This window comes from Ovis aries, chromosome 7 (assembly GCF_016772045.2).
Source record: "Ovis aries strain OAR_USU_Benz2616 breed Rambouillet chromosome 7, ARS-UI_Ramb_v3.0, whole genome shotgun sequence".
Lineage (NCBI taxonomy): Eukaryota > Metazoa > Chordata > Mammalia > Artiodactyla > Bovidae > Ovis > Ovis aries.
The window spans coordinates 32,125,038-32,141,218 of NC_056060.1; the positions used below are offsets into that span (position 1 = coordinate 32,125,038).

Genomic DNA, 16,181 nt, shown 5'->3' on the forward strand with positions numbered 1-16,181 from the left:
TTCATCGGTCTTGCTGAACTGTGAGGTGTTTTGGTCGATTCCTTGGGGTTTTCTAACATAGGCCATTGTTGTCATCTATAAGTATGAGGAGCTTTATTTCTTCCTTTTCCATCTGTATGCCTTTTATTTCTTTTTCTTTCCTGATTACAGTGGCTAGAACTTTAAATTCTGTGTTGAATAAGAATGGTCATAGTGGACATTCTTGCCTCTTTTAGATCTTAGCAGAAACAGTTCACTCTTGAGTATGATGTTAGCTATAGAGTTTGTTATGGATGATTTTTATTGAATTGCTGATAATTTTTATCATGGATGGATTTTGGAATTAGTCAGATGAGTTTTCCATGTCAGTTGATTATGTTCACATCTTCAACTTGTTGATACCATTGATTACACTTTTTTCTTTTTCAGTGTTGACTCAGCCTTGTATTTCTGGAATAAATCCTACTAGATCATGGTGTATAATCTTTTTATATGTTACTGGGTTTGATTTGCTGCTACTTTTTGGAGGAGTTTTATATTTACGTTCTTAAGAGGTACTGGTCTGTAATATTCTTTCTTTGGGTATTACTATCTTTGTGTGGTGTTGGTATCAAGGTACTGGTGGCCTCATAAAATGAATTGTGTAGTATTCCTTCCTCTTCTGTTTTCTGAAAGAGTTTGTGTAAAATTGATGTTAGTTCGTCTGCAAATATTTGGTAGAATTCTCCACTGAAACCGTCTCAGTGTATAGAGATCTCTCTCTCTCTCTCTCTCTCTCTTTTGGCCACTCTCTGCAACTTTTCGGATCTTAGTTCCCCAACCAGGAATTGAACCTAGGCCCTTGGCAGTGAATGTATGAAATCCTAATAACTAGGCAGCCAGGGAATTCCCAAGAAAAGTCTCTTTGCAAGCTTTTAAATTACAAATTCAGTTTCTTTAAGGCTGATAGGACTATTTAGGTTCATCTTTTTTATCTTGGTTGAGTTTTGATAATAATGTGATTTTCAAAGAATTGGTCCGCTTCCAAGCTGTCTAATTTGAGTGTAAAGGTGTTTTTAGTATCTCAAGTACTCTTTTTTTTTTTTTTTCTTTTTTGGGGCAAGGAATACAACTAAGTCGGAAAGCTAGCTGACGGAGAAGATGGCAGACTAATGTCTCAAAATAACCATCTTCTCAAGTGCTCTTTGAAAGGCTACAGGATCTTAGCAGCTACCCATGTTTCATTCCTAAAATTGGTGATCTGTATCTTTATTTTTAGCTTGTCAATCTTACTAGAGATTTATTAGTTTTGCTTTTTCTTTTCTTTCTTATTTTTAGATCAGCTTTTTTTTTTCCTCCCATCTATTTTCAGTTTTTATTTCTGTTGATTTTTTTTCTTTGGTATTTTCTTCCTTCAGCTTGCTTTGGATTTATTTTGCTCTTCTTTTTCGAGTTTCTTGAGGTAGATTTAGTTACTGATTTGATACCTTTCCTCATTCCAATATCCATAGCTTTTTGAGAGACTTCAATTTTTTTTTAATGTATAAGTTTGACTTTATAAAATTTAATCTCATTTATTAAATTAATCAAATCGTATATATCCTGTGTGTGTGTGTGTGTGTGTGTGTGTGTGTGTGTGTGTGTGTGTGTGTGTGTTTCAACTTAAAGGTTAAAAATCCACAGCTGTCATTATGTATTTGGATATTCTTGTGTTTTGAAATGGTTTTTGTGTTAATGGTTTTGTGCATATTGTTGTGTAAGTCAGTTAACAAAAGTTCATGGCTGTTAAATTCTTAAGTCACTGAGATTGATTTCATCAGAATTGTATGAACCACTCTCCAAATTATGCAGACCCAATGGAGGGCTTCCCTGGGGGCCCAGAGGATAAAGTGTCTGCCTGCAATGCAGGAGACCCGGGTTCGATCCCTGGGTTGGGAAAATCCCCTGGAGAAGGAAATGGCAATCCACTCCAGTATTCTTCCTCGGAGAATCCCATGGAGAGAGGAGCCTGGCGGGCTACAGTCCACCGGGTCGCAAAGAGTCAGACACGACTGAGCAACTTCATACGCACACAATGGAGGGCGAAGACAGTTGTTTAATCTTATTTAGTTTTATTCTTTCAATTCAGTGGGGACTTGGGAAAGAGTCAAGTAAAGAAGCTGGGTCACATTGACTGTGCCCAAGAATTTGCCACTAGGAGTCAGAGTAGTAATCTAATTGTGACAGTTCACTTCTATGTTTTGTATCTCATTTCCTCTTCCCTCATAACACCCCATTTCAGTTATATTTTCTACCAATCCAGTTTCTTTAATAGTTACGGGTTTCTAATGGTTTTTTTTTTTTTTTCAGTCAGTTTTGATGTTATCATTTTTCTTGGAAATTGCTGTTTCACTTAGGTTCTCAAATTTGAGATCTTAAAACCTTATACTGAATTCTTTATTACTTTCCAAATCTTTGTTCTGCCTTCCATTTTAATTACATAGTTGCAGTGTAATGATCATATTTAGGAAATTTAACATAAATATAGGTCTTTAATCTATAGTCCATATTTCAGTTTTGCCAGCTCTTCTGATAATGTTCTTAAAGCATTTTTGTTCTCTCAGTACAAGTAGCATTTAGCTGTCATGTATCTTTATTCTCCTCCAATCTGGAGCAGTTCTTCAGGTTTTTTTCATGACATCGTTTCAGTTCAGTCGCTTAGTCGTGTCCAACTCTTTGCAACCCCATGGACTGCAGCACGCCAGCCTTCCCTGTCCCATCATCGACTCCCGGAGATTGTTCAGTCTCATGGCCATCGAGTCGGTGATGCCATCCAACCATCTCGTCCTGTCGTCCCCTTCTCCTGCTTTCAGTCTTACCCAGCAACAGGCTCTTTTCCAGTGAGTCAGTTCTTCACATCAGGTGGCCAAAGTATTGGAGTTTCAACTTCAGCTTCAGTCCTTCCAATGAATATTCTGGACTGATCTCCTTTAGGATGGACTGGTTGGATCTCCTTGAAGTCCAAGGGACTCTCGAGTCTTCTCCAACACCACAGTTCAAAAGCATCAATTCTTCAGTGCTCGGCTTTCTTTAGAGTCAGACTCTCACATCTATACATGACTACTGGAAAAACTATAGCTTTGACTAAGTGGACCTTTGTTGGCAAGGTAATGTCTCTACTTTTTAATATGCTGTCTAGGTTGGTTATAACTTTTTTCCAAAGAGCAAGTGTCTTAATTTCATGGCTGCAGTTACCATCCAGGATGATTTTGAAGCCCCCCAAGATAAATTCCGTCACTGTTTCCATTGTTTCCCCATCCATTTGCCATGAAGTGATAGGACTGAATGCTATGATCTTAGTTTTTTGAATGTTGAATTTTAAGCCAGCTTTCTCACTCTCCCCTTTCACTTTCCTCAAGAGGCTCTTTAGTTCCTCTTCACTTTCTGCCATAAGGGTGGTATCATCTGAGTATCTGAGGCTATTGATATTTCTCCCAGCAGTCTGGATTCCAGCTTGTGCTTCATCTAGCCAGGCATTTCGCATGATGTACTCTGCATGTAAGTTGAATAAGCAGGGTGACAATATACTGCCATGATATACTCCTTTCCCAATTTGGAACCAGTCCATTGTTCCATGTCCAGTTCTAACTGTTGCTTCTTGACCCGCATACAGATTTCTCAGGAGGCAAGTAAGGTGGTCTGGTATTTCCGTCTCTTTACGAATTTTTCCACGGGTTGTTGTGATCCACACAGTCAAAGGCTTTGGCGTAGTCAATAAAGCAGAACTCTGTGATATTTTTCTGGAACTCTCTTGCTTTTTGATGATCCAACGGATGTTGGCTGTTGATCTCTGGTTCCTCTGCCTTTTCTAAATCCAGTTTGAACAGCTGGAAGTTCACGTACTATTGAAGCCTTGCTTGGAGAATTTTGAGCGTGACTTTGCTATTGTATGAGATGAATGCAATTGTGTGGTGTTTCAACATTCTTTGGCATTCCCTTTCTTTGGAATTGAAAGGAAAGCTTACCTTTTCCACTCCTGTGGCCACTGCTGTGTTTTCTAAACTCGCTGGCATATTGAGTGCAGCACTTTCACAGCATCATCTTTTAGGATTTGAAATGGCTCACCTGGAATTCCATCACCTCCACTAGCTTTGTTCGTAGTGATGCTTCCTAAGGCCCACTGGACTTCGCATTTCATAATGTGCTTGGGTATAATCTCAAAAATGACAGAATGATCTGTTTGTTTCCAAGGAAATCATTCAGTATCACATTAATCCAAGTTTCTGCCCCAACCAATTATGCTGAAGAAGCTGAAGTTGAATGATTCTGTGAAGACCTACAAGACCTTCTGGAACTAACACTCAAAAAAGATGTCTTTTTCATCATATGGGACTAGAATGCAAAAGTAGAAAGTCAAGAGATACCTGGAGTAACAGGCAAATTTAACCTTGGAGTACAAAATGAAGCAGGGCAAAGGCTAACAGAGTTTTCGTGAAATTGACATATTTTAAAATACTGGCTCCTGCCCTTCTTTTTGTGGTAGCTGAACTGTTATTATTTGGGAAGAAACACTACCATTTTGCCTTCTGTTACTTTTTAGATTTTTTTCTAGAGTTCCATTTATCTCAGAACCCAACTTTAAACACAAATTTCTATTAGTAGATAATTAGTAAAAATGTGTTATTTGATAACAATATAGTTTCATATTTCATAGAATGCCTTGGTGTCCTTTATAAAGGGTTTTATATCATCCAGATATGAAGTTTTTTATATCATCCAGAAAACTAAAGGTCATAATAGGTGGCAGCTATTTGAGTTACCAGGTATTGATTTTGTTTATCAAGTAATTTAACTTGAAAATGCAGTTTTTATTTCAAAAATGAAATGTTTTCTCTGATTCAAAGATATTTCTTAAAGTTACCAAAATGATTTCTTTGTCTAGTTACCAACTATACTACATCTTTTACAGAAAGATAATGCTTTCTGTAAACATGTAATTATCTACTTGTAAGGTAGCATATGTAATAAAGTTACATAGTAGTTTGAAAGTACATATTTATTTTTACTCTGCTTTCCCAAATTATTACTTGTTATTAGTGAGACAGAAATGTACTTATATCCATTTTTGGCTTGGTCTATTTTAAATGCTTCTGGCAAATAGTCCAGTAATTTGCTCTATATTTCCCAAAATAACTTGAAATATATCTTCAGAAGTTTTAGTTATTTAGTGACTCTCAAACCCACCCACCCCCCTTTTTTTTCCTCTATAATATATCCTAGAATTTCTTTCAGAGGAAGGAAGAATGTTGGAGATTGTAATGTTTTCACTGTCTGTAGAATCAATCTGTTAACAGGCTCTTTGCGGTCCTGAGAACCTTTATTTATTCAAACTCCTCCCCATCCTGTACTCAAAAAAGTAAATACTGACCTCTCAGCCTTTATAGCAACTTTTCTATTATGGGCTGGTTGCATCACCTTGTGACTAACATCACCCTTGGTGCTAATATGTATTGAAGATCTGCTGTGTGTCAGACGCTATTTGAATACTTTGTGTATATTACCTCATTTAATTCTTAAGTCAGATGGGTAATGAATGGTGAACACTGAAGGGGACCCAGTTACTGTAAACTTCAGAGCCTATGAGCTTATGCTTTAATACATCTTATGCTTTAATACCTTTTTTCTTCTTGCGAAGATATGTGGATTGTTCTGTTTCTTCTGTAATTCATATTTTAATCATTTTACTTTAGAAGTATTTTGCTCATGTGAAGAATATCCATTCTCATTAACCATCTTTCTTCTTTTCCTTTCTCTTTTAGCTCTTAGCCTGCTACTGTAAGAAAACCACTTCTCTTCCTTCTCTGCCGTTATCTATAATAGATTTTGATATATTTATGCTTACAGTAGGTTTGCTTTCCTTAAATTCAGAGTTCACCTATGCATCTGGTTGTTTTTTTAATAATACCTATTTAACCTTTCTAGAAGAAAAAGAGTATTTGTTCTTTTTGTTATCACTAGCTCAAAAGACCTTAAGATCTTATTAAAATAGGCATGTTCTAAAAGTATTTAGCTAGAAAAGACTTGTATATCTTAGCCAACTTAGATCTATTCAGATCTATATTAAAAGTGCAAAGCTGTTATACCAAATACCCCTGTTTTTCTTCCTTCCTTAAAGTCCCTTTCCTAAAGCTGGTTCAGTCAGTCTATTTGCAGTGATTAAGTTCTACTCAAACCTGATCAGGTCTATTCATATGTAAGAGTCTGAAATTTTCTCTCTCTCTGTCTTTTTTTTTTTTTTTTTTTTTTGAGGTGATCAGCATAAAAACATTTAAGTGCTTTTGAATTTGTTGTTTTTTCTAGTTAAATTTTTTTCATTATGCTTTTTTATAGTTTATAGTAAATAATGACTTTTTCCAAATCCCAATAAATATGTAGATGGTCAAGAGTTCAAAAGTTATAGTGTTGATTTTAAAACTCTTTGATTTCTTCTTTGTTAACTAGCCACAGTCTTAGTGGATCCATTAGGGGTTATTGATAACAAGTTACTTTGCATATATTCTTTTGTAGTTATTCTTGTTGAGTCACTCTTACATTTAATATTCACTTTGCAGTTATTTATGCTCAGTATCTTTTCTGCTTATTATTTAATATATAATCTGTCTTTAGCATAGAAATAAGGGCAGGGCCAATGATCTTCTTTCAGATTTATCTGATTGATACATTCTAATTTATGAATCAAGCTCTGGGAGCTGGTGATGGACAGGGAAGCCTGGCACGCTGCAGTCCATGGGACTGTAAAGAGTTGGACACGACTGAGTGATTGAACTGGACTGAATTTATAAATGTCCTTCATGGTTACTGTGGAGGTCTGATGAAATTCACACTTCTAGAATGCCTTAACCCCAGAAAGAAGCACATTCAACTAAGAAGTAGCAAAGTTGTATTAACAATTTTAACAACTTGTTTATTAATGATTATACTTTTAATGGCTTCTGGTGTTGCTTTTAGGGTACTCTTCTTAAAATTATTCATTTCATTTTGTGCTAAATCTTCACATAGAAAAAAATAAAAAGTTCTAAGAGTAAGTATAGGTCATGTATTCTGGGAGAGCTGTAACCACTTCAGGCCAGTAGAACACCTGTTACTTTAGTGGATTAGTAAGTAATAGATACGGGGCTTCCCTGGTGGTGCCAGTGCAGGAGACACAAGTTCAATCCCTAGGTCAGGAAGAACCCTTTGGAGAAGGAAATGGCAACCCACTCCCATAGTCTTGCCTGGGAAATCTCATGGAGAGAGGAGCCTGGTGGGCTGCAGCCCATGGGGTTGTAGAAGAGTTAGACACAACTTAGCTACTAAACAGCGGTAACAATTAATAGATACAACTCTCTATTGACCAATAATTTATCTGGTTAGTTTATTTTTCCTGCAGCATAAATAATTCACCTGGCAGCTTTGATTGGTTGATTGTCATCCCTTGCCAAAAATGTAGTTGCTATATTCTACAGTTTCTACAGTTCCAAATACAAATGTGGTAAACATTGAACTCTGCTTCCTGTATGCCTATTACTGTTAATAATAATATGGTGATACAATACAGAATTAATATAGTGAAAACTGCAATGAACTAAAGTCAGAACACATTGTTCTGATGTAATTGAGAAGTGGAAGTAGAAGATGGGAAGAATTCACTATTTTTAAGAATCCTTTCAGCTCTTAAAATTATTTTTATTTTTCAAGAATGGAGATTTAGTATTGATGGTGGGTAAAAGCCACCATCAATAGCCTTTTGAGACATTCTTTTAACTACTTTCTCTTTTATACCTTTTTAATCTCATTGATCTTTTTTAAAAATGAGTGCATTTATTTTTAAAATGCTACTTAAAGTCAGAAGCAAAACAGTTTTTTAGTATCTTGCATGACAAGAAATTCTTATACTTAGGATATGGAGGCTTTGATAATTATGTAAATGCTGAGTGATGCAGAATGTTCTAGGAAGCATATTTTTAAAATTATTTCAAAAAATCATGAGTCAATTGTTCTGTCAATAGATTACCTGCATTTTTCTTCCCTGCCACATACTCCTAAATTCAGAATAGCTACACTGTAGTAGCCTTTCCCTGTTTTCTATTCAATGAATCCTGTCCAACTCTGCCACCCCATGGGCTGCAGCCCTCCAAGCTTCTTTGTCCTTCACTATCTCCCAGAGTTTGCTTGTCCTAAATAATACTTATTTTTATGGTATGCTAAATATATACTATGAACAGTATGATATATTTTATATCCTAATGTTACTTTGTAGGTAAAAATTAATGACATAAATTGACATCTACTTCAGAATTAGTTGGCATTTTGTTTTTGTACCACACTGGTATGGTGTGTAACCTCAATATTTATATGACTTTCAGGTGGAACACATTTTTGCATAAGTACTTGTATGAGTCAAAGAACTAGTTCATTATCCTTGCTAGTTCCTCAGTGTATTTTAAAACTCATTTAAAAACTTCTTTTTCTGTGTGTTTTGGGACCCTGTGAAAAATAGATGCTGTTTGTAAACAAGTGGTATAGAGAAGTATAGATCATGTTGAAATTTTTCTAGCAGATAGTAGTTGAAAAAGAACTTCGGGAAGTTTTGGAAAAGAGTTAACAACATTTTTATCTATTAAAAATTAATTTAGTGACAGTTTTCATGTAATAAGACTATTGCACCACACTCAAGTTTTTATGTCCTTCTCTTTTCTGACAATTGCAATTGAGCAGTTTTCCAAAATATATATCTCTTTTCCACTGCTTATGAATTAATGTTATTTTATGAATTAATATAAATTAACTTACGAAGTAATAAATTAAGTAAATATGTTGCAGTAATCCATAATACCAATTTTAACTTCTTGAATTCCAGAACTTAATTTAATTATGAATTTTATTATTATTGCAAAATGGTTTTTGTGACAGTTTGTAAAATGCAAGTGCTAACACACTTTGCCTATAAGCAAGCAGGGCATTATTTTGTCATTTATTGCAAAATTAACAAAACTTACTATCAGAGATGATTTTTTCTTTTCTTTTTTTTTTTTAGGTTTTTTATTTTTTTAATTTTAAAATCTTTAATTCTTACATGCGTTCCCAAACGTGAACCCCCCTCCAACCTCCCTCCCCATAACAGAGATGATTTTTTCAGTGATATGCTGGTAAAAGTTTAAGAGTAAGCTTTTGGTGGGAGAGTTGGTAGAGAGAAGCAGTGGTTTATAGCTTAACATCAATAGATATAATAGAATCAATATAACATCACATCACTGCATACGGAGTTGGGAAGAAGTAATTAGTACTATACCAGTGTTTTTTCTTTTATTACCTGTGCTTTTGGTGTCATATCCAAGAAAATGCTGCCAAATCCAATGTCCTTGAGTTTTTGTCCTATGTTTTCTTCTAAGAGTTCTGTTGTTTTAGGTCTTCTTTAGGTCCTTGATCCATTATGAGTTAATTTTTGCATGTGATGTTAGATAAGGATGAAACTTCATTCTTCTGCATGTGGATATACAGTTCCCTAGGACCATTTGTTGAAAAGACTTTTACTTTCTTCCATTGAACAGTCTCATCACTATTGTCAGATATTTTGATGTAGTTTCCTTTTTGTTGGTTATTTTTGTCCTGAAAAATGTTCACTTCAGTCACTCAGTTGTGTCTGACTCTTTGTGACCCCATGAACTGCAGCACGCCAGACTTCCTGTCCATCACCAACTGCCAGAGCTTGCTGAAACTCAGGTCCATCAAGTTGGTGATGCCATCCAACCATCTCATCCTCTGTCATCTCCTTCTCCTCCTGCCTTCAATATTTCCCAGCATCAAGGTCTTTTCCAATGAGTCAGTTCTTTACATCAGATGGCCAAAGTATTGGAACTTCAGCTTCAGCATCAGTCCTTCTAATAAACAGTCAGGACTGATTTCCTTTAGGATTGACTGGTTTGATCTCCATGCAGTCCAAGGGACTTTCAAGAGTCTTCTCCAACACCACAGTTCAAAAGTATCCGTTTTTTGGTGCTCAGCTTTCTTTATAGTCGGACTCTCACATCTATACATGACTACTAGAAAAACCATAGCTTTGACTACGTGGACCTTTGTCGGTAATGTCTCTGCTTTTTAATATGCTCTCATGGGGTCACAAAGAGTCGGACACGACTGAGCAACTGAACTGAACTGAACTAGGTTGGTCATAGCTTTTCTTCCAAGGAGCAGGCGTCTTTTAATTTCATGGCTGCAGTCACCATCTGCCTTGATTTTGGAACCCCCCAAAATAAAGTCTGTCACTGTTTCCATTGTTTCCCCATCTATTTGCCATGAAGTGATGGGACTGGATGCCACGATCTTAGTTTTTTGAATGTTGAGTTTTAAGCCAAGTTTTCACTCTTGTTCACTCTCATCATGAAGTTCTTTAGTTCTTCTTCACTTTCTGCCATAAGGGTGCTGTCATCTGTGTATCTGAGGTTATTGATATTCCTCCCAGAACTCTTGATTCCAGCTTGTGCTTCATCCAGCCCAGCATTTCACATTATGTACTTTGCATATAAGTTAAATAAGCAGGGTGACTATATACAGCCTTGACATACTCCTTTCCCAATTTGGAACCAGTCTGTTGTTCCATGTCCATTTCTAACTATTGCTTCTTGATCTGCCTACAGATTTCTCAGGAGGGCAGGTAAGGTGGTCTAGTATTCCCATCTCTTGAGGAATTTTCCATAGTTTGTTGTAATCTACATAGTCAGAGGCTTTGGCGTAATCAGTAAGGCAGATGTAGATATTTTTCTGGAATTCTCTTGCTTTTTCTGTCACTCAATGGATGTTGACAGTTTGCTCTCCTAAATTTTGTTAAGTGCTATTTCTGCTTTTTCAGTTGAGATCATGTGGATTTTTTCCTTGCATTCTGTTCATGTAGGATATTACTTTGATCAGTTTCTATGTGTTTAACTGTCCTTGCATTTCAAGAATAAATCCAGTTTGTTCATAGTGTGTATTGTCCTTCTTAGGTACTGCTGAGTTTGGTTTACAGATGTTGAGGATTTTTGCATCAAGGGTTTTTGCATCCTTCATATTCATAAAAGATGTTGGTACATCGTTGTCTTGTAGTGTCTTTGTTATCAGGATAATGCTGTCCTCATAGAATGAATTAGGAAGATTTTACTCCAGTCTTTTGATAAAGTTTGAGGTTCTGGTATTAGTTCTTTAAATGTTTGATATTATTCACCAGTGAAGCCATTAGGCCCAGGGTTTTTCTTTGTCACGAGATGTTTGATTACTGATTCAGTCTACTTACTAGTTAGGTATTTATTAAGATTCTCTTTTTGTTTCTTAATTGGTCTGTCTTATTTTTCTAGTAATTTGTCCATTAAATCTAGGTTATTTGATTTGTTGGTATACAGTTGTTCACAGTACTCTCTCATAACTTTTTATTTCTGTAAAATTGTTGTAATAATGTCTCCATTTTGATTCTGATTTCTCTTTTTCTTCATAGTCCTTCTAGCTCAAGATTTGTCCATTATTAAAATCATTTTGAAGAGCCAACTTTTGGTTTCATTGATTTTTCTCTATTATTTTCCTGGTCTCTACTTTGTCTCTCCTCTCATCTTCATTATTTCCTTCATTCTTTTTGCTAGGTTTGGGTCTAGTTGTTCCTTAAATTTTAAAGTTATATTGTTAATTTAAGATTTTTCTTTTTTTTTAAATGCAAGTGTTTATGCCTATACATTTCCCCTTAGTACTGCTTTCTTTGTTTCCTGTAAGTTTTGGTATGTTGTATCATTGTTTTCATCCTCTGTAAGTGTCTTATAACTTCCCTTATGGTTTCTTCTTTGATAAGTTGGTTGTTTAATTCCCAGAATATTTTGAATTTTCCAATTTTCCTTTTGTTATTGATTTTTTACTTTATCTTAATTTGGTCAGAAATGCTTTGTATGATATGCATATTCTTTAATATAGTGAGATTAATTTGTGGCCTAACATATTGTGTTTCCTAAAAAGTCCCTTGTGCATTTCAGAAAAACATGTGTTCTGATACTGAATAGAGTGTTTCGTATGTCTGTTTGGTCTAGTTGATTACTGTGTTAAATTCTCTATTTGTTGAAGGATAAGGTCCTTTCTACTCACCTTGGCTTTTGTAATTTGTATGCAGGCTGGGCCAGGAATGTGTGCACAGCTCTCTGGCCTATGGCTAGAAGTGGGTGTGAGGGTTGGTGCTGCTACTATGCTAATAGCTGAAATTGACCAAAATTAACTGCAATTTATTGTCCTTGTCTTTTCCTGAAAATTACAAGCTTTCAGCAGACTCTAAAGTTCCAACATAGTTACATCCGATAGATATTGTCAGCCAGTTTTGTCTAGGTAGGGAGACAGATACCCGGGGCTTCTTAAGAACTCTGCCATCTTTCCAGAATCTTAATCCCATATTAATTTCTGAATCAAGTGACTTTGTGAGTAGATTAAGTAACAAGACCTCACATTAATGGAGGGATGCTTTTATTAAAATATAACAGCCCTTTTCTCAACTTTGTATCTAAGAGTTATGTTAGATTCATTTGATACATGTATAGTAATTTTTGGCATTTAACTTTTGGCAGGTGGTTTTGGAATGTATGCTTAAAAAAGACCTTATTTACAATAAGGTCACTCCAACATTTCACCACTGGAAGATTGATGACAAGAAATTTGGCCTTACCTTTCAAAGTCCTGCTGATGCTAGGGCTTTTGATAGAGGCATTCGGAGAGCTATAGAGGATATTTCTCAAGGTAGGTTGTTTTGACTATTTCCTTAATTTATTAGTTACATATAGTAGAAGTGACTTCAAGGGCTCAAAAAGAGAGGAGAAGTCAGAACTTTCAAAATCCTGCGTGTGTGTGTTATTCATATCCTTGTTTTGGTAACTATAAGCAGAAAATGTATAATTATTAAATATATGTTGACTCTAGTTATTCTATGACAAAACCTTTCTTAAGTCTTCACCTGATTTCGTTAATAAAGATTGGCAGAGACAGCAACCTATCCCTTTGTGTATCTTACCAGTCTGTTAGATCATAAATTGTAAAACTTGCAAGTTTAAAAGGGAGGAGGAATATTTACATGTAAGACTGGGTTTTGCTTAATTAAACACAAGGAAATCACATTAAAAGTAATTTCTTTCCCCAAAAAAGTCATAACTAAGATTTAATTTGTTTTTTTAATTAAGAGAGAAAATATCTTTTAGTAGAAATAACCTTCTTATACAAAGCAACTGAATAAAAACGTGTTGACAGCATTGTGCCTTGTATATTTTGAAGATGGGACTTTAGTAAAAAAATTAGAAAACATGAACTAATTATAAGACAAGCCAGAAGCAAGAACATCGAAAAACTTAGCACAAATATGTATTGTTAGTGAGTGAAGCTGTCGTTAAATAATGTTTTAGCTACTTTAAAAGACTAGAATTTGGTAAACAATTTTTGATTTCTGATTCAGAAAAAAATTCCATGAAACGGTGGCAGTCATTTTATCCTTAGTACAAGAACCCATACATTCTCCCCATATCAGTGTTCTTATCGTTGGCTGAACATGTGAGTCAACCTGGGAGGCTTTTGAAAAATAGAATGACTGGTCCTCACTCCAGACCACTTGAATCAGACTACTTGGGGAATAGAACTGAGGCATTCCTTTTTTTCTTTAAAGTTTCTGTGCATTTCACATGTGATGAGAAATTACAACTTATATATCATGAATTTAGGCAGGAGGTGGGGGAGGTGAGTATGAATCTTTAGATTCTCCTGTAGTGGTTATGGTTCTTAAACCTTTGCAAGAAACTTAAAAATAAAAAAATATATATGATGCCAAATGCCTCATCCAGCAGAGAGTCTGACATTACTGGTTTGAGATTGTACTCTGGCATCAGTATTTTTTTTTTTTTTTAAGTTTCCCAGTTAATTCTGATATTTAGCTAGTGTGGAAGAAGCAGTACTTTAAAAAGAAAATTTTTATTCCTGGCTGCTGGAATTTTGTGTTTTGAATTAATTTTATGCCCACACTCATACTCCCATAAGAGCATACTTCTGTCCCTAGGATCAGATAGAATGGTTTATCTTTTTTTAAAAGTAATTAATAGGGAGAAGCTATTAATAGAGTAGACTATAGTACTCAGCCTTCCTCATTGTTTTTGAACTTTTTAAAAAAATATAGTTGGTAGCATTATTACCAACCACTATTACAGATTTTAAAAATCACGCTAAATATTTCTTGCTTAGCCTTCTATGATAGTAAGAATAAACTATGCAGCCCTTTCCATAGGTCAACTTTCTCTTCAAGGGTAGCAAATAAAGTAAGGACACTTTGCTAAAATAAATTCTTATTAATTTGTTGAAACTAAAGGCACTCTTGAATGCAATGAAAAGTTCTATAGAATCATTGATGCTCAAAAGTCAATAACAACAAATGGCCATTGATTATCAATAGTGGATTCAGGCTCATTTGTTTTCGTTCTTACTAAAGCGACTAAAATCCTAGTTTGAGGTACTGAACACTGTTTCGTAGGTCAGAGTGTTTAGAAAAATTGAATAAATCACGTGGGTATCTCCTAAAGAAAAGAGAAACGTAATGCATATACTCTTCCTAGCAGTTTGAGTATTTCAGAGAAATCAAGGGGAGGACTTAGTAGAGATAGTGAACTTTCACAGAATACATTTCTTTAATAAGTAATTGGAAATTTACCTGTAGAAGAGGAAAACAATCACTTTATTCTCTGTTCTTCTTAACAAAGGGGCAGGTATGAGTGGCCAACATCTGACTAGTTGCTGGGCAGTCCAGAATGATCTCTGATCAATCTTCTATAGTATGTTAGTGATACTGTCAATTAGTCAGCAACTCTAAAATCTAAGACAAAAATTCTATGCTTAATCAACTTTTACTTGTTTTCTTAGGATGCCCATCATTTAAAAATGAAGCTGAAGGAACAGAAGACAATTTACAAGTAAGTAGTTTGACTTAAAAGGAATTTCAAAACCTGAAGGATATGGTGGAAAACACTAGCCTTAATAAATAAACAATTCATATAAATTCTTAAGAAATTTTTAGATGCCATATTTGTCAGGAAATTTGTGTGTGTATATGTATACATATATACATTTCATATTTAGAGGTTGATTTTGTTCAGGTTTTTTTTTTCATGAAAAAAAAACTTATAAGATTTCATTTATAATAGCATCAAAAAGTATAAAGTTCCTAGGAATAAATCTAATAAAAGACGTGAAAGAAAAAAACTTGTTAGAAAAGCCTAATTAAAAAGACTGAAATTTTCACAATTAGAAGATTCAGTATTGTTTAAATTACAGTTTCCCCCAAAATTGATTTGTATGCAAACCCATTCAAAATCACAAATGTTTTTGTATAGAAATTTATGATGTAATTCTAAATTTTTTTTCGTTTTAATTAATTATTTTATTTTAATTGGAGGCCAATTACTTGACAGTATTATAGTGGTTTTTGCCATACATTCACATGAATCAGCCATGGGTGTACATGTGTCCCCCATCCTGAACGCCCCCTCCTACCTCTCTCCTCATCCCATCACTCAGGGTTGTCCCAGTGCACTGGCCCTGAGCGCCCTGTCTCATTGATTGCCTTGCATCGAACCTGGACTGGCAATCTGTTTCACATATGGTAATATGCATGTTTCATTGCTATTCTCTCAAATCATCCCACCCTCACCTTCTCTCACAGAGTCCAAAAGTCTGTTCTTTACATCTGTGTCTCTTTTGCTGTGATTGTGTTCAGTTTTATAAGGAATTGGCTCATCGGATTGTGGGAGCTGGCAAGTCTAAAATCCACAGGGTAGGCAGATAGGCAGGCATCTTGGAAATTCTGACAAGAGCTGATGTTTTGGTCTTGAGTCTGAAGGCAGTCTCAAGACAGTCTTCCTTCGTCTTTCTGGGACCTCAGTCTGTAAGTCTTTTCATGGTGGGTCCCTCCCACTTTATGGTGGATTATCTCCTTTACTGAGTCTACTATATTTAGATGTTCATTACACCTTCACAATATTTAGACTGATGTTTGCCCAAACCACTTGACACCATGGCTTAGTCAAGTTTACAAATAAAATTAACCATCACAGATATCCCATTCCATACGTAAGGTACTTGTATTAAAAATTCATAGAAAAATAAGTGCGAAATGTTGATAACTTGAACACCCTTAATCTCAGGTAGTACAAATTAACATTCTTTAGTTACCAAAT

At 35.2% G+C, this 16,181-nt stretch overlaps 1 protein-coding gene across 1 annotated transcript in view; it reads left to right on the plus strand.

Annotated features, from left to right (window-relative positions):
* The window catches only part of SPRED1 (sprouty related EVH1 domain containing 1), a 124,439-nt gene that overhangs the window by 75,098 nt on the left and 33,160 nt on the right, over positions 1-16,181 (plus strand). The window contains exons 3-4 of the mRNA XM_027971661.3: positions 12,546-12,714; positions 14,869-14,918. Of these exons, the coding sequence (XP_027827462.1) occupies positions 12,546-12,714; positions 14,869-14,918 (219 nt within the window). The remainder of the gene's footprint in view (positions 1-12,545; positions 12,715-14,868; positions 14,919-16,181) is intronic.